Genomic DNA, 25729 nt, shown 5'->3' with positions numbered 1-25729 from the left:
AGGCACACCAGAGATGTTTGGGGAGGCTGGTTGCATTGTACCTGGCTGACTCGTGCCTCCCACCCCATCCTCTTCAGCCCTGCTGCCGCCAGGATGATGGCAGCATAGTCCTCCTTTTCATCCAGCTTCTTCAGACGAGTGTTGAGGTTACCTCGCTATAGCGCTCAGGTTAAGGAACAATTACTAGGGGAGACTGGGGGCAATTGTAACACCTTGAATTTTGCCAAACAGAAGCTAGCTAGAGTGATGAAACACACAGTACATGCCCATTTAGTTTTTTTCCTGCTTGAAATATCTCACATTTTATGGGCAATTTTGTAACCTTTTTTTTAGGGGTGAAAGTAGTTTTGTGTATTTAAAAAAATTGGCTGTATTTTTCTTATATTGCGCTGAGCATTAATGTCTAATAAATCCAACTAGCATAATTTGTTCACTATATGTTGGCTAAATATTGATGTGGTCACTATTCAAGATGGCACGACAGATATGGCCGCTCTGCTTCTAGCGCCTAAGCAACTTTGCAGTATTCAGTTTTTTTTGGTGTTATTTCTTACATAAAAATGTTCACAAGCGTTTCACTACACCGCAATAACATCTGCGAAATTTGTGTATGTGACCAATAAAATTTGATTTAATTTGTTGTCTCTTGCTAGGCACATGAGGTTGTGACATGGCTGCTGGGTTGGGGACATTCGTAACACAGTGTTAAAATGACCCTGAGCCAAGCAGCCAAATGATGAAAACAAGTGAATTTAACTTTAAGATTGTATGAATTATACATATAATAACTGTAAATAGCCTTGGGGTCCTGTAAAGTGCCAAATAAGTTGTAAACGGATATAATCTCGGTACCATCGACTATTCAGATGTTTTGAGAGGAACCAAATGGCCATGTAATTATTGGTTACGTACGTAGAAATTGTCATATTTCTTGCAAAATCATTACATACGTCTCTGATATGATTATTCATGAACATGACTTTTTTTTCATTTTAATACATGTATTTGGTTGATTTTGTAGGTGTTACATTTGACCCCAGCTACTATTACAATTGCCCTTGTATGACTTTTCGGATTAAAATCAATATTGTGATCCGACAGGTATTTTGTTATTTATTTTTTTACTTTTATTTAACTAGGCAAGTCAGTTAAGAACAAATTCTTGTTTACAATGACGGCCTAGGAACAGTGGGTTAACTGCCTGTTCAGGGGCAGAACGACAGATTTGTACCTTGTCAGCTAGGGGGTTTGAACTTGCAACCTTCCGGTTACTAGTCCAACGCTCTAACTACTAGGCTACCCTGCCGCCCCATGAATGATCAGGTGACAGATATATAAGACACTTGAATGACTGGCCTAGTTCAAGTCTTCTCTGAGCAATAGTGTAGGACAAAAACTGTTATAATTTCCTCCAGTCTCCCCTACAATAGCTACATGCATGAATACTGACAGCAATAAGACACACAGTAAATCATAGCAGTTCTGCATTAGAAAACGATACAATGTCTTTGAACTCCAGATGAGGAAACCTCTTCTTCAGCTGAGCAGCTCGACGCAGAGAGCTAGTACCAATCACACTGTGAGAACAGAACAGACACAGACGTCAGTGGAGTTTGGTCTGAAAATCATCCATTGAAGTTCTCAAAAGAATCAAATATAGATATACACATTGACCATTGCATTGTAATAGTCAGTAATTCAAAAGGACATGGTTGCAAAAAAACAAAACAAAAAAACAACTAAGTTGTGTCTTTTTTTGCAGGTGCAGTTTTGCAATTGCTCCAGCTGAATATCATAGGATATGCCATGTCCTAGTCTTAAAGCTTGATGAAGAAATTATAGGCTGTGTGATGTGTGTCAAGTTTACCACAGAACACTGAGAATTGGTCTCTTTCATTCACTATTCTCCCTGGCATAGTGGCACACCTACCTGCCATCTGGCAAAGTGTCCAGGGTCAGTCCACTGTTCTTTGGATGTAGCACCACTGCATCATGTGGGCTTTCACGCCTTTGAGAAACATTGGAAAGGAAGAGAAAACATACACAGAGAATCTTAGTATTCAAAAGGGAAACTTATTTAGCAAAAAAGACATAGGCCCATACTCAATGAATGTGAAAACTAAACAGAATTTCCATAGATCAGTTCATAATTGATTTGTATGAATGGACATTTATTGGAAGACATCAGCTTCCGGCTATTGTTGTTGGTACTATCCATCCCACAACACTGTCACTGCTTAGTCCAACTATAAGAAGAGTGTGGATGACAATGGACAGTGCTGATGATGTACTAAGTAGGGTTTGTACTCACTGAAGCACTGCTCCTATAGTGAAGCCATTGGGCAGAGTTGTAGGGAGGTCTTTGAGAGAGTGCACTACTAGGTCTACCCTGTTAGAAAGAGAGATGCTGGTTATAGAATAGTTGTACACTCCAAGTTTTTGCATTAACTTCATAGCCTTGTCATTTCCAAACACCAAAATAAACCCCCATTTCACAATATAGTTAATACTATAATAAAGAACTGCTCTTTATTTTCCAACCTCTAACGCACTCATCTACAAGTTACTGACAAAATAAAGGAAACACCAAAATAGTGTCTTAATACGATGTTGGGCCACCACGAGCCGCCAGAACAGCTTCAATGTACCTTGGCATAGGTTCTACAAGTGTCTTGAACTCTATTGGAGGGATGCAACACAATTACATAATTGTTATTATTGTTGAAATTACATTGAAATTACATAATTTGGTGTTTTGTTGATGGTGATAGAAAACGCTTCAGAATCTTCCTTAAGTGTTCAAGTTGGTTGAGATCTGGTGGTCTTAGCTATGGTAGTCAAAATAATGGGCAACTGAGCATTTTTACACATGACTCTAAGCATGATGAGATGGGGGCTTTGTCATCCTTAGGGGGCATAGCCATGGTAGCCAAAATAATGGCCTGCCCACCATTTTTATACATGACCTTAAGCATGAAGCAATGTTAATTGCTTAATTAACTCAAGAACCACACATGTACGGAAGCACTTGCTTTCAATATTCTTTGTTTCTTTTATTTTGGCAGTTACCTGTACGTGTTCTTACGCAATGAAATCTGATAGAGTTCAGAGTTGTGTCAACAGAGGGAGCTATTTATCAGACTTGCTACTTGTCACCAGGAGAGTGTCACTCAAATCAATACTTTCATTAACATTGTCCATACTTACTCATTCCTCTCCAGAGCATTCTCGAGCTCCTTTGTGAAAAGACTTTTCTCACCTATCTGAAACAACCAAGACACATTTTGAGACGCTAAATACAGACATACCAGCCACGTTGCCATACCAACAGCACTGATAATCGATTGACAATGATCTCAAACCTCCAAATACAATTCAAGCATTATTTATTCTGAACTAACCTTTGATAATGCAGTGTCCAAGATTTTGTCACCAATTGTGGACATGGCAACTGGAATGAATGAAAAAAAGTAGTGTATTACAATCATGACTATGAATGACAGTGGTAGTGAGGTCATCAGTTCCATTTCAGCAGATTCTCTTTAAAAGACAGTCAGAGCAACAAAGCCGAAAGACAGTAAACTGTGTGTCAGTACAGTTGTATGCTTTACACCATCTTCTCCCAAACACAATCTACTATTTGTTCAGTAACTGAAAGGCTGACAAACAGAGGAAAGAAATACAGAGAGAGAGTCAGGGAGGGAAAGAGAGAGCGGGAGGAAAAGTGGGAGAGCGAGAGAGAGTGTATGGCTGTATGAGTGTTCTTGTATTACGCATCTCTACTTTTCTCACCTATTTCAAGATGGACATCTGGATAAAGTGCCTTCAGTTTCTCTGCCACATAATCAGTCTGGATGCGAGCCAACTGAAATATAAAAATACATTATTTTATATTATTACATACATTATGTAGATATGAAAGGAATGATGTGCCAGGTGAAACTGATTTATCATCATTGCTTAGAGCAAATATGGGCACTTTCCTTGATAAAGACTACGACATGCACATTAATGTGAAAAAATAAAAATAGTGAACATTGAACAGTGAACCATCGTATTTTTATATAAAAGATCTAATGAGAGAAAGAATAGCGGGTTTTGCATTTGGTCAAGTTAGTGTGGGAGAGGTTGAAGAACTATTGTTATCCATCAATAATGATAAGCCACCATTTATTGGTATTGACAACCTAGATGAGAAACTATTGAGAATGGTAGCAGACTGTATTGCCACCCCTATTTGTCATGTCTTTAACCAAAGCCTAAAAGGAGTGCATCCCCACAGGTGTGGAAGGAAGCTAAAGTAATTCCACTACATAAAATTGTAAAGCACCATTTGCTGTCTCTAACAGCCATCCAATTTGTTTGCTGCCTATTCTTAGTAAATGCTATTTTTCTAAATAACAAGTTAACTACTGACCATTCAGTGACCACTCGTGTCCTGTGGATGGGGGCTATGTCATCCTATGAGGGCAAAGCCAAGGTAGTGAAAATAATGGCCTGCCCAACATTTTTATACATGACAAGCGTGATGCGATGTTAATTGCTTAATTAACTCAGGAACCATGCCTGTGTGGAAGCACCTGCATTCAATATACTTTGTATCCCTCATTTACTCAAATGTTTGCATTATTTAGGCAGCTAGCTGTAAGTCTCCAACCAGGTGATGTTTTTTCAATAACAAATGAGGATCAATAACATTAAAGGCTGCACTGAAATCTAACAAAACAGCTCCAACTATCATCTTATTATACATTTCCTTTAGCCAATCATCAGTCATCTGAATCAGTACAGTACAGGGGGAGTCCACACCGGAGTAGGCAGAAAATATTTTGGTATCTTGGATTGTTCTGGCAATTTTCACATATAAACTTAATTGGGAGGAAGGATGACAAACTTTTAACTTATTTTTATCATGATGAAAGTGACCATTTCAGGTCCTTTTTTAGATCTATACATGACTCCTGTAAGATGTTATGATATGTGAATCGTACATAAGACAGACAACATCTTGGTGTCATTATCCTCCTTATAGTGTGGTCTAACATATGGAGTATATCTAGATTCTGAAATAAAAATGTTCACATTGAACATAAAAAATATTAATATCTCAAAAAGTACACTTTCGTATTTTGCCTTTATAGACAGTCTTTGGAACAATATACTCTTTAAACATGTCACATTTCTAGAGTAGGCTCTCTGCTAATTCTGAAGTGATGATACATTTTATGAGCAACACCAACACAGTAAATGGGTCAATGGAGCTGTGCATAACGAGTGTGACCATTGAGCAAGTTGAAGAAGCTGAGCTCCTAGGAGTAACATTGGATGGTCAGTTATCATGGTCAAGTAAGTCATATTGACTGGGTTGCATTAAAGAAGGGGTGAGGTATGTCTGTTACAAAAAGTTTGTGTTTTTGACTAAACTCGACTGTACTAGTTGTTCAGGCGCTGGTCTTGTCCGATCTTGATTACTGTCAAGTAATATGGTCAGCTGCAGCAAAGAATGACCTAGTAAAGCTGCAGCTGGCTCAAAACAGAGCAGCACATCTTGCCCTTAACTGCACACACAGAACTAATATCAACATCAATTATAGTCTTTCTTGGTTGAAGAGAGATTGACTATTTCTCTTCTAGTCTTTTTAAAAACATTTGTGTATTGAAAATTCCAAACCACTTGTATAATATATTTGCATACACTTCAGTTAGACATACATATCCCACTAGACACGCCACTATGGGTTTCTTCACGCTACCCAAACAAAAAAACAGATTTAATGCGTCAATCAGTTCGGTAGAGCAATGTCATCATGGAATGTTCTGCCACCAGAGGTGGCAAAAAGCAAGTTCAGTAAAAACTTGCACCACTTCTTTCTAAAGATCAAAATGAACTGTACTGTATGTACAGTTGAAGTCGGAAGTTTACATAAACTTAGGTTGGAGTCATTAAAACTCGTTTTTCAACTACTCCACAAATTTCTTGTTAACAAACTATAGTTTTGACAAGTCGGTTAGGACATCTTCTTTGTGCATGACACAAGTAATTTTTCCAACAATTGTTTACAGACAGATTATTTAACTTATAATTCACTGCATCACAATTCCAGTGGGTCAGAAGTTTACATACACTAAGTTGAATGTGCCTTTAAACAGCTTGGAAAATTCCAGAAAATGGTGTCATGACTTTAGAAGCTTCTGATTGACTCAAATGATGTCAATATGCCTATTGGAGGTGTACCTGTGGATGTATTTCAAGGCTGACCTTCAAACTCAGTGCCTCTTTGCTTGACATCATGGGAAAACCAAAAGAAATCAGCCAAGACCTCAGAAAAATAATTGTAGACCTCCACAAGTCTGGTTCATCCTTGGGAGCAATTTCCAAACCTCTGAAGGTAAAATGTTTATCTGTACAAACAATAGTACGCAAGTACAAATACCCTGGGACCACGCAGCCATCATCCCGCTCAGGAAGGAGACACGTTCTGTCTCCTAGAGATGAACGTACTTTGGTGCAAAATGCAAATCAATCCCAGAACAACAGTAAAAGGACCTTGTGAAGATGCTAGAGGAAACAGGTACAAAAGTATCTATATCCACAGTAAAACAAGTCCTATATCGACATAACCTGAAAGGCCGCTCAACAAAGAAGTAGTCACTACTCCAAAACCACCATAAAAAGCCAGACTACGTTTTGCAACTGCACATGGGGACAAAGATTGCACTTTTTGGGGAAACGTCCTCTGGTCTGATGAAACAAAAACAGAACTGTTTGGTCATAATGACCATTGTTATGTTTGGAGAAAAAAAGGGGGAGGCTTGCAAGCCGAAGAACACCAGCTAACCGTGAAGCACGGGGGTGGCAGCATCATGTTGTGAGGGTGCTTTGCTGCAGGAGGGACTGCTGCACTTCACAAAATAGATGGCATCATGAGAAGGAAAATTTTGTGGATATATTGAAGCAACATCTCAAGACATCAGTCAGGAGGTTAAAGCTTGGTTGCAAAAGGGTCTTCCAAATGGACAATGACCCCAAGCATACTTCAAAGTTGTGGCAAAATGGCTTATGGACAAGAAAGTCAAGGTATTGGAGTGGCCATCACAAAGCCCTGACCTCAATCCAATAGAACATTTGTGGGCAGAACTGAAAACGAGTGTATGAGCAAGGAGGCCTACAAACCTGACTCAGTTACACCTGCTCTGTCAGGAGGAATGGGCCAAAATCCACCCAACTTATTGTGGGAAGCTTGTGGAAGGCTACCCGAAGCATTTCACCCAAGTTAAACAATTTTAAGGCAACGCTACCAAATACTAATTGAGTGTATGTAAAATTCTGACCAACAGGGGGATGTGATGTGATGAAATAAATAAAAGCTAAAATAAATCACTCTTCTATTATTCTGACATTTCACCTTCTTAAGATAAAGTGGTGATCCTAACTGACAGGGAATTTTTACTCGGATTAAATGTCAGGAATTGTGAAAAACTGAGTTTAAATGTATTTGGCTAAGGTGTATGTAAACTTCCGACTTCAACTGTAGGTATGTGAATATGTATACATGAAGAGTGTGTAAATAGTTTTTAAATAATTGTCTCTTGGTGCCTTGACAATATATTACTTTTAATTTGAATGTAATAATATCTAAGGCCGTTCTTATCTGTAACTGTTCTTTACCTTTACATGTATTTTCTGTTTTATGTGGACCCAAGGAAGAGTAAATGCTGCATGTGCAACAGCTAATTGGGATACGAATAAACATCAAGTTAACCACAAATGTATGCATTGTCATCAGTTATATAGCCTGTGCAGTATCTGTGACACATGGCCACAGACACTTGTGTGACTATCACAATGGTGACAGATCAGGGATGAGCTCTTATCAGATGAGTACACACAGACCCACCCTTTTCAAGTTGACCTCCCTTCCTAACCTCTCAACTGAAAAATCCTTACTAAAATGGAGGTTAATAGAGGGGCTTTTTGAGAGGACATTTTACTATGATGACTGAATGATTTTAAGTCCACATTTGGTGACCAGAATTAGTGAACGGTAATATTAATGACATGAAGTGATCAAATATCCTACAGTAGATCATCTGAACAAGTTTGTTAATCAATTAATGATTGCATTTTTATTTAGTCACATGCACAGATGTAGTTGCTGTGTACAGTGAAAATCTTAAGCTCTGAGCGCCAACAGTGCAGGTGTGAATAAAAATAATTATTATAATGATATACATTTACAACTAAATGAATGAATGTATTTACCTGGCTCTTCCTGGTCCCCATCCTAATGACCCGATTCACTGTTCCGTTTCCATCCTGTTAAGAAAATAACAAAAATACATCAACTTCCTTATAAGCCATCTTCCTAATAACTCCAACTTATTAGGCAAGTACCAGGTTAAACCTTAAATCACTCACTCTAACACACTTATAAGGTCCTTCCTCCATTCTTTCGGGTGACTTAAAAAGGGGGATCTTCCTGGTAAGGGTGAAAAAAGACGAGAGCTCTTCCTCAGGCTCTACAATGATGTGTCTGTGAGGAGTATGTGAAGAGCACTGCTATGAGTGTCCTTGCCCTGTAGTGTCTTAGACTCTAGCCTCCACCCTCCTGGCATATGCTGATAAATTAAGAATGCAGATTCATTGTGTCAGTTGTTGGGTGGTGTGTGTTAAGCCTACACATAGCCTTCACACTATATTATTTAGGGACAAATTAAGAATTTAGGCTATTCATTTCGCATTTTTTCTTGTCATTGTCAGTGCATGTAACACGTATCAATCCAATAATAATACAATCATTCAAATTGAATTACATAATATTATTTTAAATGTTTAAAAAAAATGTCTGATCCACTCATAAAATTGAAAATGTGCAACCCTGCAAAATTGAGATTGATATAGTTTTTCCAATTTTCTAGTTGATCTTTTTTCATTTGTAGAGTAACAGCTAGGCCTAGCCTATATGTTGAAACAGAAGGTTAACTTACAAATCTGCACATAATGGCATTTTATGTACACTTCCTATGAAGTCGCCTTATAGGCCTATGCTTATCTTGTGAATTTAGCCTAATTGTTTATTTTATTTCAACTTTATTTAACCAGGTAGGCAAGTTGAGAACAAGTTCTCATTTACAATTGCGACCTGGCCAAGATAAAGCAAAGCAGTTCGACACATACAACGACACAGTTACACATGGAGCAAAACAAACATACAGTCAATAATACAGTATAAACAAGTCTACAGTGCCTTGCGAAAGTATTCGGCCCCCTTGAACTTTGCGACCTTTTGCCACATTTCAGACTTCAAACATAAAGATATAAACTGTATTTTTTTGTGAAGAATCAACAACAAGTGGGACACAATCATGAAGTGGAAGACATTTATTGGATATTTCAAACTTTAACAAATCAAAAACTGAAAAATTGGTCGTGCAAAATTATTCAGCCCCTTTACTTTCAGTGCAGCAAACTCTCTCCAGAAGTTCAGTGAGGATCTCTGAATGATCCAATGTTGACCTAAATGACTAATGATGATAAATACAATCCACCTGTGTGTAATCAAGTCTCCGTATAAATGCACCTGCACTGTGATAGTCTCAGAGGTCCGTTAAAAGCGCAGAGAGCATCATGAAGAACAAGGAACACACCAGGCAGGTCCGAGATACTGTTGTGAAGAAGTTTAAAGCCGGATTTGGATACAAAAAGATTTCCCAAGCTTTAAACATCCCAAGGAGCACTGTGCAAGCGATAATATTGAAATGGAAGGAGTATCAGACCACTGCAAATCTACCAAGACCTGGCCATCCCTCTAAACTTTCAGCTCATACAAGGAAAAGACTGATCAGAGATTCAGCCAAGAGGCCCATGATCACTCTGGATGAACTGCAGAGATCTACAGCTGAGGTGGGAGACTCTGTCCATAGGACAACAATCAGTCGCATATTGCACAAATCTGGCCTTTATGGAAGAGTGGCAAGAAGAAAGCGATTTCTTAAAGATGTCCATAAAAAGTGTCATTTAAAGTTTTCCACAAGCCACCTGGGAGACACACCAAACATGTGGAAGAAGGTGCTCTGGTCAGATGAAACCAAAATTGAACTTTTTGGCAACAATGCAAAACGTTATGTTTGGCGTAAAAGCAACACAGCTCATCACCCTGAACACACCATCTCCACTGTCAAACATGGTGGTGGCAGCATCATGGTTTGGGCCTGCTTTTCTTCAGCAGGGACAGGGAAGATGGTTAAAATTGATGGGAAGATGGATGGAGCCAAATACAGGACCATTCTGGAAGAAAACCTGATGGAGTCTGCAAAAGACCTGAGACTGGGACGGAGATTTGTCTTCCAACAAGACAAGACAATGATCCAAAACATAAAGCAAAATCTACAATGGAATGGTTCAAAAATAAACATATCCAGGTGTTAGAATGGCCAAGTCAAAGTCCAGACCTGAATCCAATCGAGAATCTGTGGAATGAACTGAAAACTGCTCTTCACAAATGCTCTCCATCCAACCTCACTGAGCTCGAGCTGTTTTGCAAGGAGGAATGGGAAAAAATTTCAGTCTCTCGATGTGCAAAACTGATAGAGACATACCCCAAGCGACTTACAGCTGTAATCGCAGCAAAAGGTGGCGCTACAAAGTATTAACTTAAGGGGGCTGAATAATTTTGCACGCCCAATTTTTCAGTTTTTGATTTGTTAAAAAGGGGGGGGATGACCGCAGCTGCTTTCCAATCTTTGGGGATCTCAGACGACACGAAAGAGAGGTTGAACAGGCTAGTAATAGGGGTGGCAACAATTTCGGCAGATAATTTTAGAAAGAAAGGGTCCATATTGTCTAGCCCGGCTGATTTGTAGGGGTCCAGGTTTTGCAGCTCTTTCAGAACATCAGCTGAACGGATTTGGGAGAAGGAGAAATGGGGAAGGCTTGGGCGAGTTGCTGTGGGGGGTGCAGTGCTGTTGACAGGGGTAGGAGTAGCCAGGTGGAAAGCATGGCCAGCCGTAGAAAAATGCTTATTGAAATTCTCAATTATGGTGGATTTATCAGTGGTGACAGTGGGCAGCTGGGAGGACAGTATCTTCAGTGCAGTGGGCAGCTGGGAGGAGGTGTTCTTATTCTTCATGGACTTTACAGTGTCCCAGAACTTTTTTGAGTTAGTGTTGCAGGAAGCAAATTTCTGCTTGAAAAAGCTAGCCTTGACTTTTCTAACTGCCTGTGTATAATGGTTTCTAGCTTCCCTGAACAGCTGCATATCACGGGGGCTGTTCGATGCTAATGCAGAACGCCATAGGATGTTTTTGTGTTGGTTAAGGGCAGTCAGGTCTTTATTTTAATTTTATTTTACCTTTATTTAACCAGGCAAGTCAGTTAAGAACAAATTCTTATTTTCAATGACGGCCTAGGAACAGTGGGTTAACTGCCTGTTCAGGGGCAGAACGACAGATTTGTACCTTGTCAGCTCGGGGGTTTGAACTCGCAACCTTCCGATTACTAGCCCAACGCTCTAGCCACTAGGCTACTCTGCCGCCCCAGGTCTGGGGAGAACCAAGGGCTATATCTGTTCCTGGTTCTAAATTTCTTGAATGGGGCATGTTTATTTAAGATGGTTAGGAAGGCATTTAAAAAAAATATCCAGGCATCCTCTACTGACGGGATGAGATCAATACCCTTCCAGGATACCCCGGCCAGGTCGATTAGAAAGGCCTGCTCGCTGAAGTGCTTCAGGGAGCGTTTTACAGTGATGAGTGGGGGTCGTTTGACAGCTGACCCATTACGGATGCAGGCAATGAGGCAGTGATCGCTGAGATCTTGGTTGAAGAGAGCAGAGGTGTATTTAGAGGGCAAGTTGGTTAGGATGATATCTATGAGGGTGCCCGTGTTTAAGGCTTTGGGGAGGTACCTGGTAGGTTCATTGATAATTTGTGTGAGATTGAGGGCATCAAGTTTAGATTGTAGGATGGCTGGGGTGTTAAGCATGTTTCAGTTTAGGTCGCCTAGCAGCACGAGCTCTGAAGATAGATGGGGGGCAATCAGTTCACATATGGTGTCCAGAGCACAACTGGGGGCAGAGGGAGGTCTATAGCAGACTGCAACGGTGAGAGACTTGTTTTTAGAGAGGTGGATTTTTAAAAGTAGAAGTTCAAATTGTTTGGGTACAGACCTGGACAGAACTCTGCAGGCTATCTTTGCAGTAGATTGCAACACCGCCCCCTTTGGCAGTTCTATCTTGTCTGAAAAGGTTATAGTTTGGAATTAAAATTTCAGAATTTTTGGTAGTCTTCCTAAGCCAGGATTCAGACACAGCTAGAACATCCGGGTTGGCAGAGTGTGCTAAAGCAGTGAATAGAACAAACTTAGGGAGGAGGCTTCTAATGTTAACATTCATGAAACCAAGGCTATTACGGTTACAGAAGTCGTCAAAAGAGAGCGCCTGGGGAATAGGTGTGGAGCAAGGCACTGTAGGGCCTGGATTCACCTCTACATCGCCAGAGGAACAGAGGAGGAGTAGAATAAGGGTGCGGCTGAAAGCAATAAGAATTGGTCGTCTAGAACGTCTGGAACAGAGAGTAAAAGGAGGTTTCTGGGGGCGATAAAATAGCATCAAGGTATAATGTACAGAGCAGGTATGGTAGGATGTGAATACAGTGGAGGTAAACCTAGGTATTGAGTGATGAAGAGAGAGATATTGTCTCTAGAAACATCATTGAAACCAGGAGATGTCACTGCATGTGTGGGTGGTGGAACTAATAGGTTGGATAAGGTATGGTGAGCAGGACTAGAGGCTCTACAGTGAAATAAGCCAATAAACACTAACCAGAACAGCAACGGACAAGGCATATTGACATTAAGGAGAGGCATGCTTAGTCGAGTGATCAAAAGGGTCCAGAGTGGAGAGGTTGGTTGGGGGTCACGGCGATCCAGACAGCCAGCCAGGCCATCGGTAGCATGCTAGCATAGAATGGACGTCTGTTATTAGCCACCTCTTGCGCTCCGTCAGTAGATTAGTGGGGTTCCGTGTGGTAGAGGGGACCAATCCAAATCACACAAAAACAACAAAAATAAAAACAATAGATATAGCTAGAGGCCCAGAAGAAAAAAACAAACAATAACAATAAAAATAAATTGTCCGAATATCTATTCAGAGAGCAGCCGATAAGACAGCTAATGGCTAGCAGGCCGCAGATGGGCGCCCAGGCAACGTCGCGACAGAGGAACCAGACGGATAACTCCCTCGGGTTGACAACGTCGGCAGTTCAGCCGTGAAGGCCTGGCAGGGCTCCGCGCAGGCAGCAAAACGGGTCCGTACAGGTGACCGCAGCCCAGGAGCGATTGATGGAACTCCTCAGCTGGCTAGCTCCGGAACAACCGATGCTCGCTCCGGAATCGACGAAAACTCCAACTAGCTTCCGATTAGCTTCTGGATTAGCACCTGGCTAGCTTCTGGCTAGTTTCTGGCTAGCTTCTTGGATGATTACAGACTTGAGGTAAGTAATACTTTTTTATAATTTTTTTATAAATACAAATTGGTAAGGCGGGTTGTAGGAGAGTGTTTATGGAAAATGTAAATAAAAAAAATGTATGAAAAAAGTTTTGTGTATATATATATATATATATATGGGACACGACAAGACGAGGACAAAAGACGTCTGAACTGCTATGCTATCTTGGTTAGAAATGCATGGATTGCGTAAAGAAGAAGGATTTAAGCTTCCCTGCCAGACCCCGAACCCCTGTGATGGCTACCTTGCATAGCCACTGGACAGGGGGCATGGGTATAGACCCATCTGGGACAAAAATCTGAAAAAGTCAAGCGGTCTGAATACTTTCCGAATGCACTGTAGACAGGTGTGCCTTTCCAAATCATGTCCAATCAATTGAATTTACCACAGGTGGACTCCATCAAGTTGTAGAAACATCTCAAGGATGATCAATGGAAACAGGATGCACCTGAGCTCATTTTCGAGTCACATGGCAAAATATCTCAATACTTATGCAAATAAGGTATCTGTTAATATTTTTTTTTTAAAGTGCAAACATTTCTAAAAACCTGTTTCCACTTTGTCATTGTTGGGCAATCTGTGTATATTGATAAGGATTTTCTTTTGTAAATCATTATTAGAATAAGGCTGTAACGTAACAAAATATAGTAGGAGAAAAGGGGTCTGAATACTTTCTGAAGGCACTGTATGTAGCCTATTGGCCTCCTGGATTTCGTTTTAATGCAGTCATCTCAGTTTGCATTTGAAATATATTTGTATCCTTTGCTTGTTCAATTGCAAAGATATTGGCAATTTTGTATTGTAGTCAACTTTGTTTCCGAATTATCAATGGTCACAGAGAGACAAACAAACAGCTTGATTCTATGTTGAGCAGAGATCTTCTGTGTATAAAGTGATGCGGAATTGAAAAAGAAAACATCTTACGACGCTGTTCTTGGAGTAGCGTGAGGCAATCACTAAATAAATAGCAACTTTAGTAACGACGGTTTTGGGAAACAGCTTGTCGATTTAACAATGCTCCTAAGAAGGTTCTATAAATTAAACTAAGCCTTAAAATGCTTTTGGGAAACTGGACCCTGATGAATTACAGATACTCACGGCCAAGACACTTTGAACGCGTTAATTCAGATTTCCACGCCAAAGATTTTTATAACTAAACCAATATAGACCACAGCCTGTCGTTTCCAATGGGAGCAAATTAATCAAAGTGGGAACAACAAGCAAGGAGGTGGGCAGAGCCAAGCACGAGCTAGCGAAATCCTATTTGCACGCTCTAGCATGTATTTGCATATTTCTGTTAGGGAATGCCTGCTCTGAAGTGCGTGTGTGCAATAACTCAATCCGCCCTTACACTCCAAACAACGTATAAAACAAACTGTTTTGTATTCCAGCCAATGTGGCAGTTAGATTTATTTATTTTAATATACCAGCCACTCAGAATTTTTTACCAGACAAAAAAATGGATGAGCATTCATAATTATGCCTTACTATTAAGAAGTAAATGTGGTATATTGCTCGATTTAATATTCTGTGACCTGAGTCTTCAGAGACTAAAATGTTCAGCTGCCCCTTTTAATTGGTAACAGGGCCACTGAGCATAGATAGAACAATTAGAATACTTCATATATAAATGTGAAGCATCCAGTTGGTTTCCACTCACTAACAAAATATGGTGGCGTGAACAAGCCCAGTGGCCGGCAGTGGGGAGAAATGGATTTGGGTTGACGTCCTGCAAATTCTCTCATCGATGAAGCATTTGATGTCAATACAGTTCTGTTTCCAAAACTAGAATATGTTTCTAACAGAGTGGACTACCTTTTGTAAACTTTACCCTTTGCCAAAGTTTTTTTTTAAATGGGTTGTTTCGGAGTGCAAGGGCGAATTGAGTTATTGCACTTCACAGAGTAGGCGTTCCTTAAGGGAAATATGCAAATACATGCTAGAGCGCGCCAATAGGCTCTCACTTCCTTGCTTGCTCTGTGATTAATGATTAATTTGCTTCCATTGGAAAAGACAGGATGTGGTCTATCTGGCATTAGTTATACAAATATATGACTCGAGTCATCACGTCTGCCTGTGATAATCTCACTAGTAGAGGCTGACGATGTCTCTTTCTGCTAGCTTGTGAACAAAACAATGTAAATATCCAAGATACACAAGGACAAAGGCACACTTTAGTAGACTTGAGTAAATTAGACCAACTTTTATGCCTGTGCGCATTGCTTCTAAAAACATATATTTTAGATCTTCACTAGCAGTGCTCACAGCCCCCCAGACAGGCAGTGTTGCTGCGTAAAGTGGGATAACGTTAAGATTCAGATTTCTTTGTGCAATACAAGATATGAAACAAAACGGCAGAAATACTTTAAAAACATATTGCAGCATTTATTTAGCCACAAATCACAACTCGCACTATTTGTATGAAATGCTGCACTGTTGAGCCTTGACTGTGAACCTCCACGGGTGTCAGCTGTAAATTTTAGGCCCTGATTTAGGCAAAAGGGTCAAGTCTACAAAACATACTCCACTCTGTGGGTAAACTGAAGAAAAAATACACTGATTTACAGTTCATATAAGGAAATCAGTCAAATAAATGAATTATGCCCTAATCTATGGATTTCACATGACTGGGCAGGTGTGCAGCCATGGGGGGGGGGGCCTGGGAGGGCATAGGCCACCCACTTGCCAGCCAGGCTCACCCTTTGTGGAGCCAGTAGCAGCCAATCAGAGCTTTCCCCCCACAAAATGGCTTTATTACAGACAGAAATCCCCCCCCCCCCCCACATTCCTGCAGTCAGCATGCCAGTGGCACACTTCCTCGAAACTTGAGACATCTGTGGCATTGTGTTGTGACAAAACTGCACATTTTAAAGTGATCTTTTATTGTCCCCAGCACAAGATGCACTTGTGTAATGATCATGCTATTTAATCAGCTTCTTGATATGCCACAGATGGATTATCTTGGCAAAGGTGAAATGCTCCATAACAGGGATATAAACAAATTTATGCACAAAATCTGAGAGAAATATGAAAATATCTGGGATTTTTTCATCGGACCAACACTTTACATGTTGTGTTTATAATTTTGCTCAGTGTAATTTTGGGAACAAGAAAAACGTATTGACATCAAATGTTTCATTGATCAGAACATTTGCAGAATGTTGGCTAAAATTTATCTCGTTCCATCTTCTCCCACTAGGCATCCTCTTATCACCATATTTGGTGGCGAGTGGAAATGCCAACTGGATAATTATACAGTGCCTTGCGAAAGTATTCGCCCCCCTTGAACTTTGCGACCTTTTGCCACATTTCAGACTTCAAACATAAAGATATAAAACTGTATTTTTTTGTGAAGAATCAACAACAAGTGGGATACAATCATGAAGTGGAACGACATTTATTGGATATTTCAAACTTTTTTAACAAATCAAAAACTGAAAAATTGGGCGTGCAAAATTATTCAGCCCCTTTACTTTCAGTGCAGCAAACTCTCTCCAGAAGTTCAGTGAGGATCTCTGAATGATCCAATGTTGACCTCATGCACAAAGCGAGGTCCATACAATTTTTTTTAATCGAGATCGGAGTGGAAGAACTTGACTTCGCCCAACATCAGTGCCTGACCTCACTAATGCTCTTGTGGCTGAATGGAAGCAAGTCCCCGCGGCAATATTCTGCTAGTAGAAAGCCTTCCTAGAAATGTGGAGGCTGTTATAGCAGCAAAGGGGAACCAACTCCATATTAATGCCAATGATTTTGGAATGAGATGTTCGACGAGCAGGTGTCCACATACGTACACTACATGACGAAAAGTGTCTCTCCGCCCTAACAATGGCTTTCGTTGTCTCGTTGATTCGTTGTCCACCAATCGGCACTACGGCATCTTCATGCTTGCGTGACACTTTTGAATTTGCGTCAAAAAGGTTTTAAAAAGTATTTTTAGACCGTGTCCTTCGCTTCCCGCCTGCCGAACACCTGCCCTCACTGTTGTTAACAGAGCTGCAGGAGAACAGTGCCCGACAGACGGGGGTGAAGGACACCATCAACCTGTCGTCCCCACCTCCCGCTAGCACAGCATCAGACGGAAGGCTAAGGCAACACTGTGTATAAGCTGGCTTGATAGTTAGCTAGCACACGGTGTCGCTAAGCCTGCTGTGTACCTCCTGAGGACTTGCTGAAAGCTAGAGTCCATACCTGCTTGGAAACCTCCCACAAAATCTTTAACAGAACTGCGAAAAACAGTGTCACAGGCGGGGGTGAAAACCATGTATAACTACTACTTTTTAGAATGAGTTTCACCAAGGCTGAAAAATGTCTGTTCTTAGCTGAACAAGAGCAAGAAAAAATAACAACTTGTGATTAGAAAATGCTTAAATTCATCCCTAAATGTCACAAAAAATGTATCACTTTTTATTTTACCACTACAATCTGTTCTTAGGACAAATCTGAAAAAGAACAACTTGTGTAGAAAATAAACATCCGCACCTCGATGGTGTCAACTGTGCTTACATCTGCATAACGAGGAATTATTGAAAAAATTTTGAATTTCTCTAAAATGAAGAACATAAAATACAAATCCTCAGCAATCTACACACAATACCCCATAATGAAAATAAAACAGTTTTAAAGACATTTTTGCAAATGAGACTCAAAACTGAGCGCAGGTGCATTCTGTTTCCATTGATCATCCTTGAGATGTTTCTACAACTTGATTGAAGTTGACCTGTGGTAAATTCAATTGATTGGACATGATTTGGAAAGGCACACACCTGTCTATAAAAAAGGTCCCACAGTTGATAGAGCATGTCAGAGCAAAAACCAAGACACGAGGTTAAAGGAATTGTCCTTAGAGCTCTGTGACAAGATTGTGTCGAGACACAGATCTGGGGAAGAGAACCAAAAAATGTCTGCAGCATTGAAGGTCGTCAAGAACACAGTGACCTCCATCATTCTTAAACGGAAGAAGTTTGGAACCACCAAGACACTTCCTAGAGCTGGCTGCCCGGCAAAACTGAGCAGTCAAGTAGCAGACAGAGAGGTGACCAAGAACCCGATGGTCACTCTGACAGAACTCCAGAGTTCCTCTGTGGAGATGGGAGAAGCTTCCAGAAGAACAACCATCTCTGCAGCACTCCACCAATCAAGCCTTTATGGTAGAGTCGCCAGACGGAAGCCACTCCTCAATAAAAGGCACATGACAACCCGGTTGGAGTTTTCCCAAAAGGCACTTAAAGACTCTCAGACCATGAGAAACAAGATAACCTGGTCTGATGAAACCAATATAGAACTCTTTGGCCTGATTTCCAAGCGTCACATCTGGAGGAAACATGGCACCATCACTACAGTGAAGCATGGTGGTGGCAACATCATGCTGTAAGGATGTTTTCCAGCGGTAGGGATTGGGAGACTTGTCAGGATTGAGGGAAAAATGAACAGAGCAAAGTACAGAGATCCTTGATGAAGTCCTGAGCGCTCTGGAGCAGGTTCTCAGACTGGGGTGAAGGTTCACCTTCCAACAGGACATTGAGCATAAGCACACAGCCAAGACAACACTAGAGTGCCTTCAGGACAAGTCTCTGAATGTTCTTGAGTGGCCCACGCAGAGCCCGGATTTGAACCCGATCAAACATCTCTGAAGAGACCTGAAAATAGCTGTGCAGCAACGTTCCCCATCAAACCTGAGCTTGAGAGAATCTGCAGAGAAGAATTTGAAAAACTCCCCAAATACAGGTGTGCCAAGCTTCTTGGGTCTGAATACTTACGTAAATGTCATATTTCCATTTATGATTTTTAATAAATTAGCAAAAATGTATACAAACCTGGGTTATTGTGTGAATAAGGGGGAAAAAACTATTATCATTTTTATAAATAAGGCGGTAACCTAACAAAATGTGTAAAAAGTCAAGGGATCTGAAAACTTTCCAAAGGTACTGTATACTAGGTTGAGGTTAGTTGTGTTACTTTTACCCATTTTTCTCCCCAATTGGTAGTTACAGTCTTGTCCCATTGCTGCAACTCCTGTACGGACTCGAGAGAGGGGAAGGTTGAGAGCCATGCGTCCCCCGAAACACGACACTGCCAAGCCACACTGCTTCTTGACACACTGCACACTTAACCCAGAAGCCAGCTGCACCAATGTGGCAGAGGAAACACCATACAGCATCTGAAGTCAGCGTGCGGCGCCTGGCCCCGCCAAAGTCAATAGAGCGCAATGGGACAAGGACATCCCGGCTGGCCAAAGCCTCCCCTAACCCAGACAATGCCGGGCCAATTGTGCGATGCCTCATGGGTCTCCTGGTTGCAACCGGCTGCAAAACAGCCAGGGATCGAAACCGGGTCTGTAGTGATGTAGAACCTTAGACTGCTGCGCCACTCGAGAGCCCAAATAAATAAACAAATAAATATTACTGTAAAAGTAATGAGTAATCATTTTAGAAAATCATGGGACATATAGTCTTTGGTTGCATGCTACTTTATGTCAAACATATTGCTGCTATAGCCTATACCTGATGCTTAGTGGTCTTATGCTGCCATCTATTGGAAATATTTAGCAGTTAATTCATTAATTCATATAAAGACTGAGAAATAAAGTGTATTTTTCTTATTAATTCCTGAGATCAGTCTCAAACCTGCCCCACCTACCTCACCCCAATTGCTGGACTTTTACATAGAGGTTACTAGGTCACACCCAGTTCAAACCACATTTGAAATATAAAACATAAAATGTGGCTTGTTTATCAAGTGTTCTGCCTTGCAATAATAAATACACTGCTCAAAAAAATTAAGGGAACACTTAAACAACACAATGTAACTCCGAGTCAATCACACTTCTGTGAAATCAAACTGTCCACTTAGGAAGCAACACTGATTGACAATAAATTTCACATGCTGTTGTGCAAATGGAATAGACAACAGGTGGAAATTATAGGCCATTAGCAAGACACCCCCAATAAAGGAGTGGTTCTGCAGGTGATAAGCACAGACCACTTCTCAGTTCCTACGCTTCCTGGCTGATGTTTTGGTCACTTTGAATGCTGGCGGTGCTTTCACTCTAATGGTAGCATGAGACGGAGTCTACAACCCACACAAGTGGCTCAGGTACTGCAGCTCATCCAGGATGGCACATCAATGCGAGCTGTGGCAAGAAGGTAGTGTCCAGAGCATGGAGGTGCTACCAGGAGACAGGCCAGTACATCAGGAGACATGGAAGAGGCTGTAGGAGGGCAACAACCCAGCAGCAGGACTGCTACCTTCGCCTTTGTGCAAGGAGGAGCAGGAGGAGCACTGCCAGAGCCCTACAAAATGACCTCCAGCAGGCCACAAATGTGCATGTTTCTGCTCAAACGGTCAGAAACAGACTCCATGAGGGTGGTATGAGGGCCCGACGTCCACAGGTGGGTGTTGTGCTTACAGCCCAACGCCGTGCAGGACGTTTTGCATTTGCCAGAGAACACCAAGATTGGCAAATTTGCCACTGGCGCCCTTGTGCTCTTCACTGATGAGAGCAGGTTCACACTGAGCACATGTGACAGACGTGACAGTCTGGAGACGCCGTGGAGAACATTCTGCTGCCTGCAACATCCTCCAGCATGACCGGTTTGGCAGAGGGTCAGTCATGGTGTGGGGTGGCATTTCTTTGGGGGGGGCCGCACAGCCCTCCATGTGCTCGCCAGAGGTAGCCTGACTGCCATTAGGTACCGAGATGAGATCCTCAGACCCCTTGTGAGACCATATGCTGGTGCGGTTGGCCCTGGGTTCCTCCTAATGCAAGACAATGCTAGACCTCATGTGGCTGGAGTGTCAGCAGTTCCTGCAAGAGGAAGGCATTGATGCTATGGACTGGCCCGCCCGTTCCCCAGACCTGAATCCAATTGAGCACATCTGGGACATCATGTCTCGCTCCATCCACCAACGCTACGTTGCACCACAGACTGTCCAGGAGTTGGCGGATGCTTTAGTCCAGGTCTGGGAGGAGATCCCTCAGGAGACCATCCGCCACCTCATCAGGACATGCCCAGGCGTTGTAGGGAGGTCATACAGGCACGTGGAGGCCACACACACTACTGAGCCTCATTTTGACTTTATTTTTTTGAGCAGTGTATAATAACTAATACAAAATAATACAGCAAAAAAATTTTGGGGGGATTTTTTAAATGATCCAAATGCTACTAAGTACTATAATGACAAATACTAACGTAATATTACTGCTAAAAGTGTTTTAGGCTACCCTACCCTAGAATAAGGTTTTAGGGTTAAGGCTAAAATAGGTTATACGTAGGTTTAGGGTTTTTAAGGCAAAAACCAGTATGGGTTTATGGCCTTCTGCAAGTACTAGAAAACTCATTTGCGACACTTTTTTTCCCTCCCTTTTTTATTTTTTATTAACAACAAATCAATACAGGAAGTACAAAAGGGACCACAAGTATATATGGATAATAATATGGATAATATACAATGGACAATTGAGCTTGGGGTACAATATCATATTACACAAGTACCTTACACCTTACATACACTTGTAATTCTAAGAGCTTTTTTGTTAGTATAGTATTTAATTATTTTTGTAGGGAAAGAAAATGTGGGTTTTTTTGTTTGTAGATTTACATTTGTGAATATGAAATTTGGCCAAAAGAATAATGAAATTAATTACATAAAAATGTTTCAGCTTATTCCTAATGTAGGTAAAGAATCCAAGCAGTACATCTCTCCACAATAGTGTTAAACCTTCATAAAATTGTTCAATTATAAATCTACTGATGTCTTGCCCCAGTTTTCTTACATGAATACAATGCCAAAGAAGATGCACTGTTTCTGGGTGGTCATTACAAAAAGAGCAATTTGAGTTGATGTTTTCCTTAAACTTCTTCATATAGTGGTTGGCAGGATGATATTTATGAATAATTTTAAAGGAAACTTCGTTAATTTTGTCTTGAAACTCTCCATCCCGGATCCGGGTTCGTGAATAAAGCCTCAGGCTCATTAGCATAACGCAACGTTAACGATTTCTGAAAATCGCAAATAAAATGAAAATAATGCGCATACTCTCAAGCTTAGCCTTTTCTTAACAACACTGTCATCTCAGATTTTCAAAATATGCTTTTGAACCATAGCAATTCACTAATTTTTGTAAGAGTATGCTAAGCTAACTTGTTTGGAATCAATCCTCAAGGTGTTTTTTCACATATCTCTTCATTGATATATCGTTCGTGGAAGCCTGCTTTCTTCTCTGAATTCCATGGAAAAATACTTGCAGCTGAGTTTTGCGCACCAATTTCAGCGCAGGACACCGGGCGGACACCTGGTAAATGTGGTCTCTTATGGTCAATCTTCCAATGATATGCCTACAAATACGTCACAATGCTGCAGACACCTTGGGGAAACGACAGAAAGGGCAGACTCACTCCTCTCGCATTCACAGCCATATAAGGAGACAATGGAAAACGGAGCCTCAAAAATCCTGCTCATTTCCTGGATGCCGTTTCATCTTGGTTTTGCCTGTAGCTCACGTTCTAGGGCACGCACAGAGAATATCTTTGCAGTTCTGGACACGTCAGAGTGTTTTCTTTCCAAAGCTACCAATTATATGCATAGTCGAGCATCTTTTTGTGACAAAATATCTTGTTTAAAACGGGAACGTTTTTCATCCAAAAATGAAATAGCGCCAAGTAGGTATGTGTGTGGCAACATCCAAACTTTTTTCTAACGGATATGATCAATAAATCCATTCCAATAAGAAATGACATAAGGTATACAACATCCTGCTGAAACAAGGTTTGTATCGCTCTGTTGTTGAATGGACCAAAAGAGAAACAAATCTTTCCTACTGATGAGTCAACAGGGTCAATACAAGGTAGGCTCTGAGGGTCAGGTCTTGACACGCTCCTGAGTAACAGAGCAAAACCTGAGGGAATGGCATCTAAAACAATTGCAAAATCTTACATGGACCTTGTAAAGTGATAAGAATTCCTTATAACTGAGTAAAAGACCCTCTGCATTTACAAGTTGGCTCACCAATAGGATATTATTTCGGAACCAATATTCTAAAAACAAAGAAGTATTTTTATACAATATATCCCAATTATTTCATATATAATATCTGCGTGGAGAAAAATTGTGTTTATAAAATAAGGGCCATGACAAGAAAACCTGCCGATGAAAAGCAGAAAGTTTCACTGGAACTTTGTCAATATTATAATTGCAAAACAACATGAAGGCCACCAAAAGTAGAGAATATATGATGAGGAATAAAATTCCAGATAGAAGTGGGTCTTCTTAAGAATTGTTTTATCCAATTGATCTTAAAAGTATTATTTAAGGTAGTAAAGTCCAGAAAATTCAGCCCACCATTCTAATCAGTGTTCATTACAACAGTTTTCCTAATGTAATGGGTACGGTTTCTCCACAGAAAGTTGAAAAGCATCTGGTCTATCTCTGCTTATTTTACTGTCAAGATAGAAAGATAGAGCTCCATATGTTAGTCTAGAGATACCTTCAGCCTTGGTTATTAGGACTCTTCCTTTTAAACATAAGTCCCTCTGTAGCCATTTATTTAGCTTCTTCTGGGTTTTTTTAATGAGAGGGTTCAAATTTAGTAAGCCTCTAGACTTCTGATCCTTTATAATAGTTATGCCTAAATATTTAAGTTCTTCTTTTACTTGAAAACCATAATATGAAGGTGTCGCAATCTTTGATAGCCATGAGTTCACATTTATTAATGTTCAGATATAGACCAGACGCTTTGGAAAAGGATTGTATCACATTGATCGATATGGGAATTTGGCTAGCATCTTTCCGAAAAAGTGTAGTATCGTTAGCCAGCTGGCTTATAATAATTTCTTTACCAGCTATGGAAACACCTTGTACAGGACTATTATTTAAAGAATTTGCAAGAAGTTGGGTGATTAATAAAAACAGGTATGGAGAGATAGGACAACCTTGCCTGATTCCTCTCTTTCACTCAAATCTAGGTGAGGTGCCATATTTCAATTTGATAGAGCTGTTACCATTTGCATAGAGAGTCTTAATAGCATTACATAAAAAAAATCCCCAAAGCCAAGTCTCTCAAGGGAGTGGAAGAGGAACTGATGTTCTACTGTGTCAAATGCTTTATAAAAATCTAAATATAATATAAAGCTATCCTCGGTTATTAGGTCTGAGTAGTCAAGTATGTCTAATACTAGTCTGACATTGTAAGAAATATGTCTGTTCCTCATGAAGCCAGACTGTGTTTCATCAGTGATTGCATCCAGGACTTCTTAAATTATTTTTGCAAGTAGTAAGGCTAATATCTTATAGTCATTATTAAGAAGACAAATTGGACGCCAGTTATCGATGAGCAGCACGTCTTTTTTAGGCTTAGGTATCAGTGTTATTAACCCCTGACTCATTGTAGGAGGGCGAACATTGTGTTTAATACTCTCTAAAAAAAGACTTCAAATAGGAAGGGAGCTACTTATTCAGAAAATAATTTGTAAAATTCTGATGTAATTCCATCAACACCTGGTGATTTATTGTTCTTTAGATATTTGATAGACTCTATAATCTCTTCAAGTTTGATGGGTTCATCACACTGTTTATATTCTATATCACTAATAGAGTGAACATTATTCAGTGAGTCAAAAAACATATCTGTGGATTCCTGACAGTACATAGAACTATACAATTACGTAAAAATTGCTACAGTATTTAGCGATTAATTTTTGGTCATCTGTAATAACACCATCAATGTTTAACGTATGGATAGTGTTATTTTCAGAGTGAAAATTCTCAAGTCTAAAGAAATAGTATGAATTCTGTTCTCTTTCCTCAATCATTTTTTTCCTAGATCTAATAAAGGCTCCTGCTTTTAATCTATATATATTATCCAGTTTATTTTGTAACTCAATTAATTCCATCTTCTCCTCCCCTGAGAGGCCGGCTGGGGACCTCTGAGGAAGGGAAGTTATCTTAATGATCACCTTTTCCTCCTCAGCTCTTCTGGTCTTAGCAAGATTACTACCATATTTTCTAAGGTATTTGAACACCACAAATTTAAAGAGCTCCCAGTTCTTGCAATAAGATTTTTCTTCACAAGCCCTTTCCCAAAAGTGTGAAAGCAGATGTTTAACCTCAAACTTAACTATATCATTATATAATAATGAGCTATTTAACTTCCAGTAGGATGCTCTACCAAGGTTAGTATCAGGGGTAAATATTTTGATATCAATGTAAATGTCCCTATGGTCTG

General features: G+C 40.4%; 1 protein-coding gene across 2 annotated transcripts in view; it reads right to left on the bottom strand.

Annotated features, from left to right (window-relative positions):
- The window catches only part of hmbsa (hydroxymethylbilane synthase a), a 32049-nt gene that overhangs the window by 3534 nt on the left and 2786 nt on the right, over positions 1-25729 (bottom strand). The window contains exons 1-9 of one of the 2 annotated variants that reach the window (XM_064980777.1): positions 8420-8537; positions 8264-8317; positions 3793-3865; positions 3402-3451; positions 3208-3263; positions 2312-2389; positions 1931-2008; positions 1502-1577; positions 42-155 (exon numbers count right to left, since the gene is read on the bottom strand). In XM_064980777.1, the coding sequence (XP_064836849.1) occupies positions 42-155; positions 1502-1577; positions 1931-2008; positions 2312-2389; positions 3208-3263; positions 3402-3451; positions 3793-3865; positions 8264-8317; positions 8420-8449 (609 nt within the window). In that variant the 5' untranslated portion in view covers positions 8450-8537. Of the gene's footprint in view, positions 1-41; positions 156-1501; positions 1578-1930; positions 2009-2311; positions 2390-3207; positions 3264-3401; positions 3452-3792; positions 3866-8263; positions 8318-8419; positions 8538-25729 lie in introns of those variants that run through there. The other variant, XM_064980778.1, reaches the window with a different exon arrangement.

Source organism: Oncorhynchus masou, chromosome 12, assembly GCF_036934945.1.
Source record: "Oncorhynchus masou masou isolate Uvic2021 chromosome 12, UVic_Omas_1.1, whole genome shotgun sequence".
Taxonomy (NCBI): domain Eukaryota; kingdom Metazoa; phylum Chordata; class Actinopteri; order Salmoniformes; family Salmonidae; genus Oncorhynchus; species Oncorhynchus masou.
Note: the sequence above shows the minus strand (reverse complement) of the source record. Positions and strands in the feature narration are given on the sequence as shown.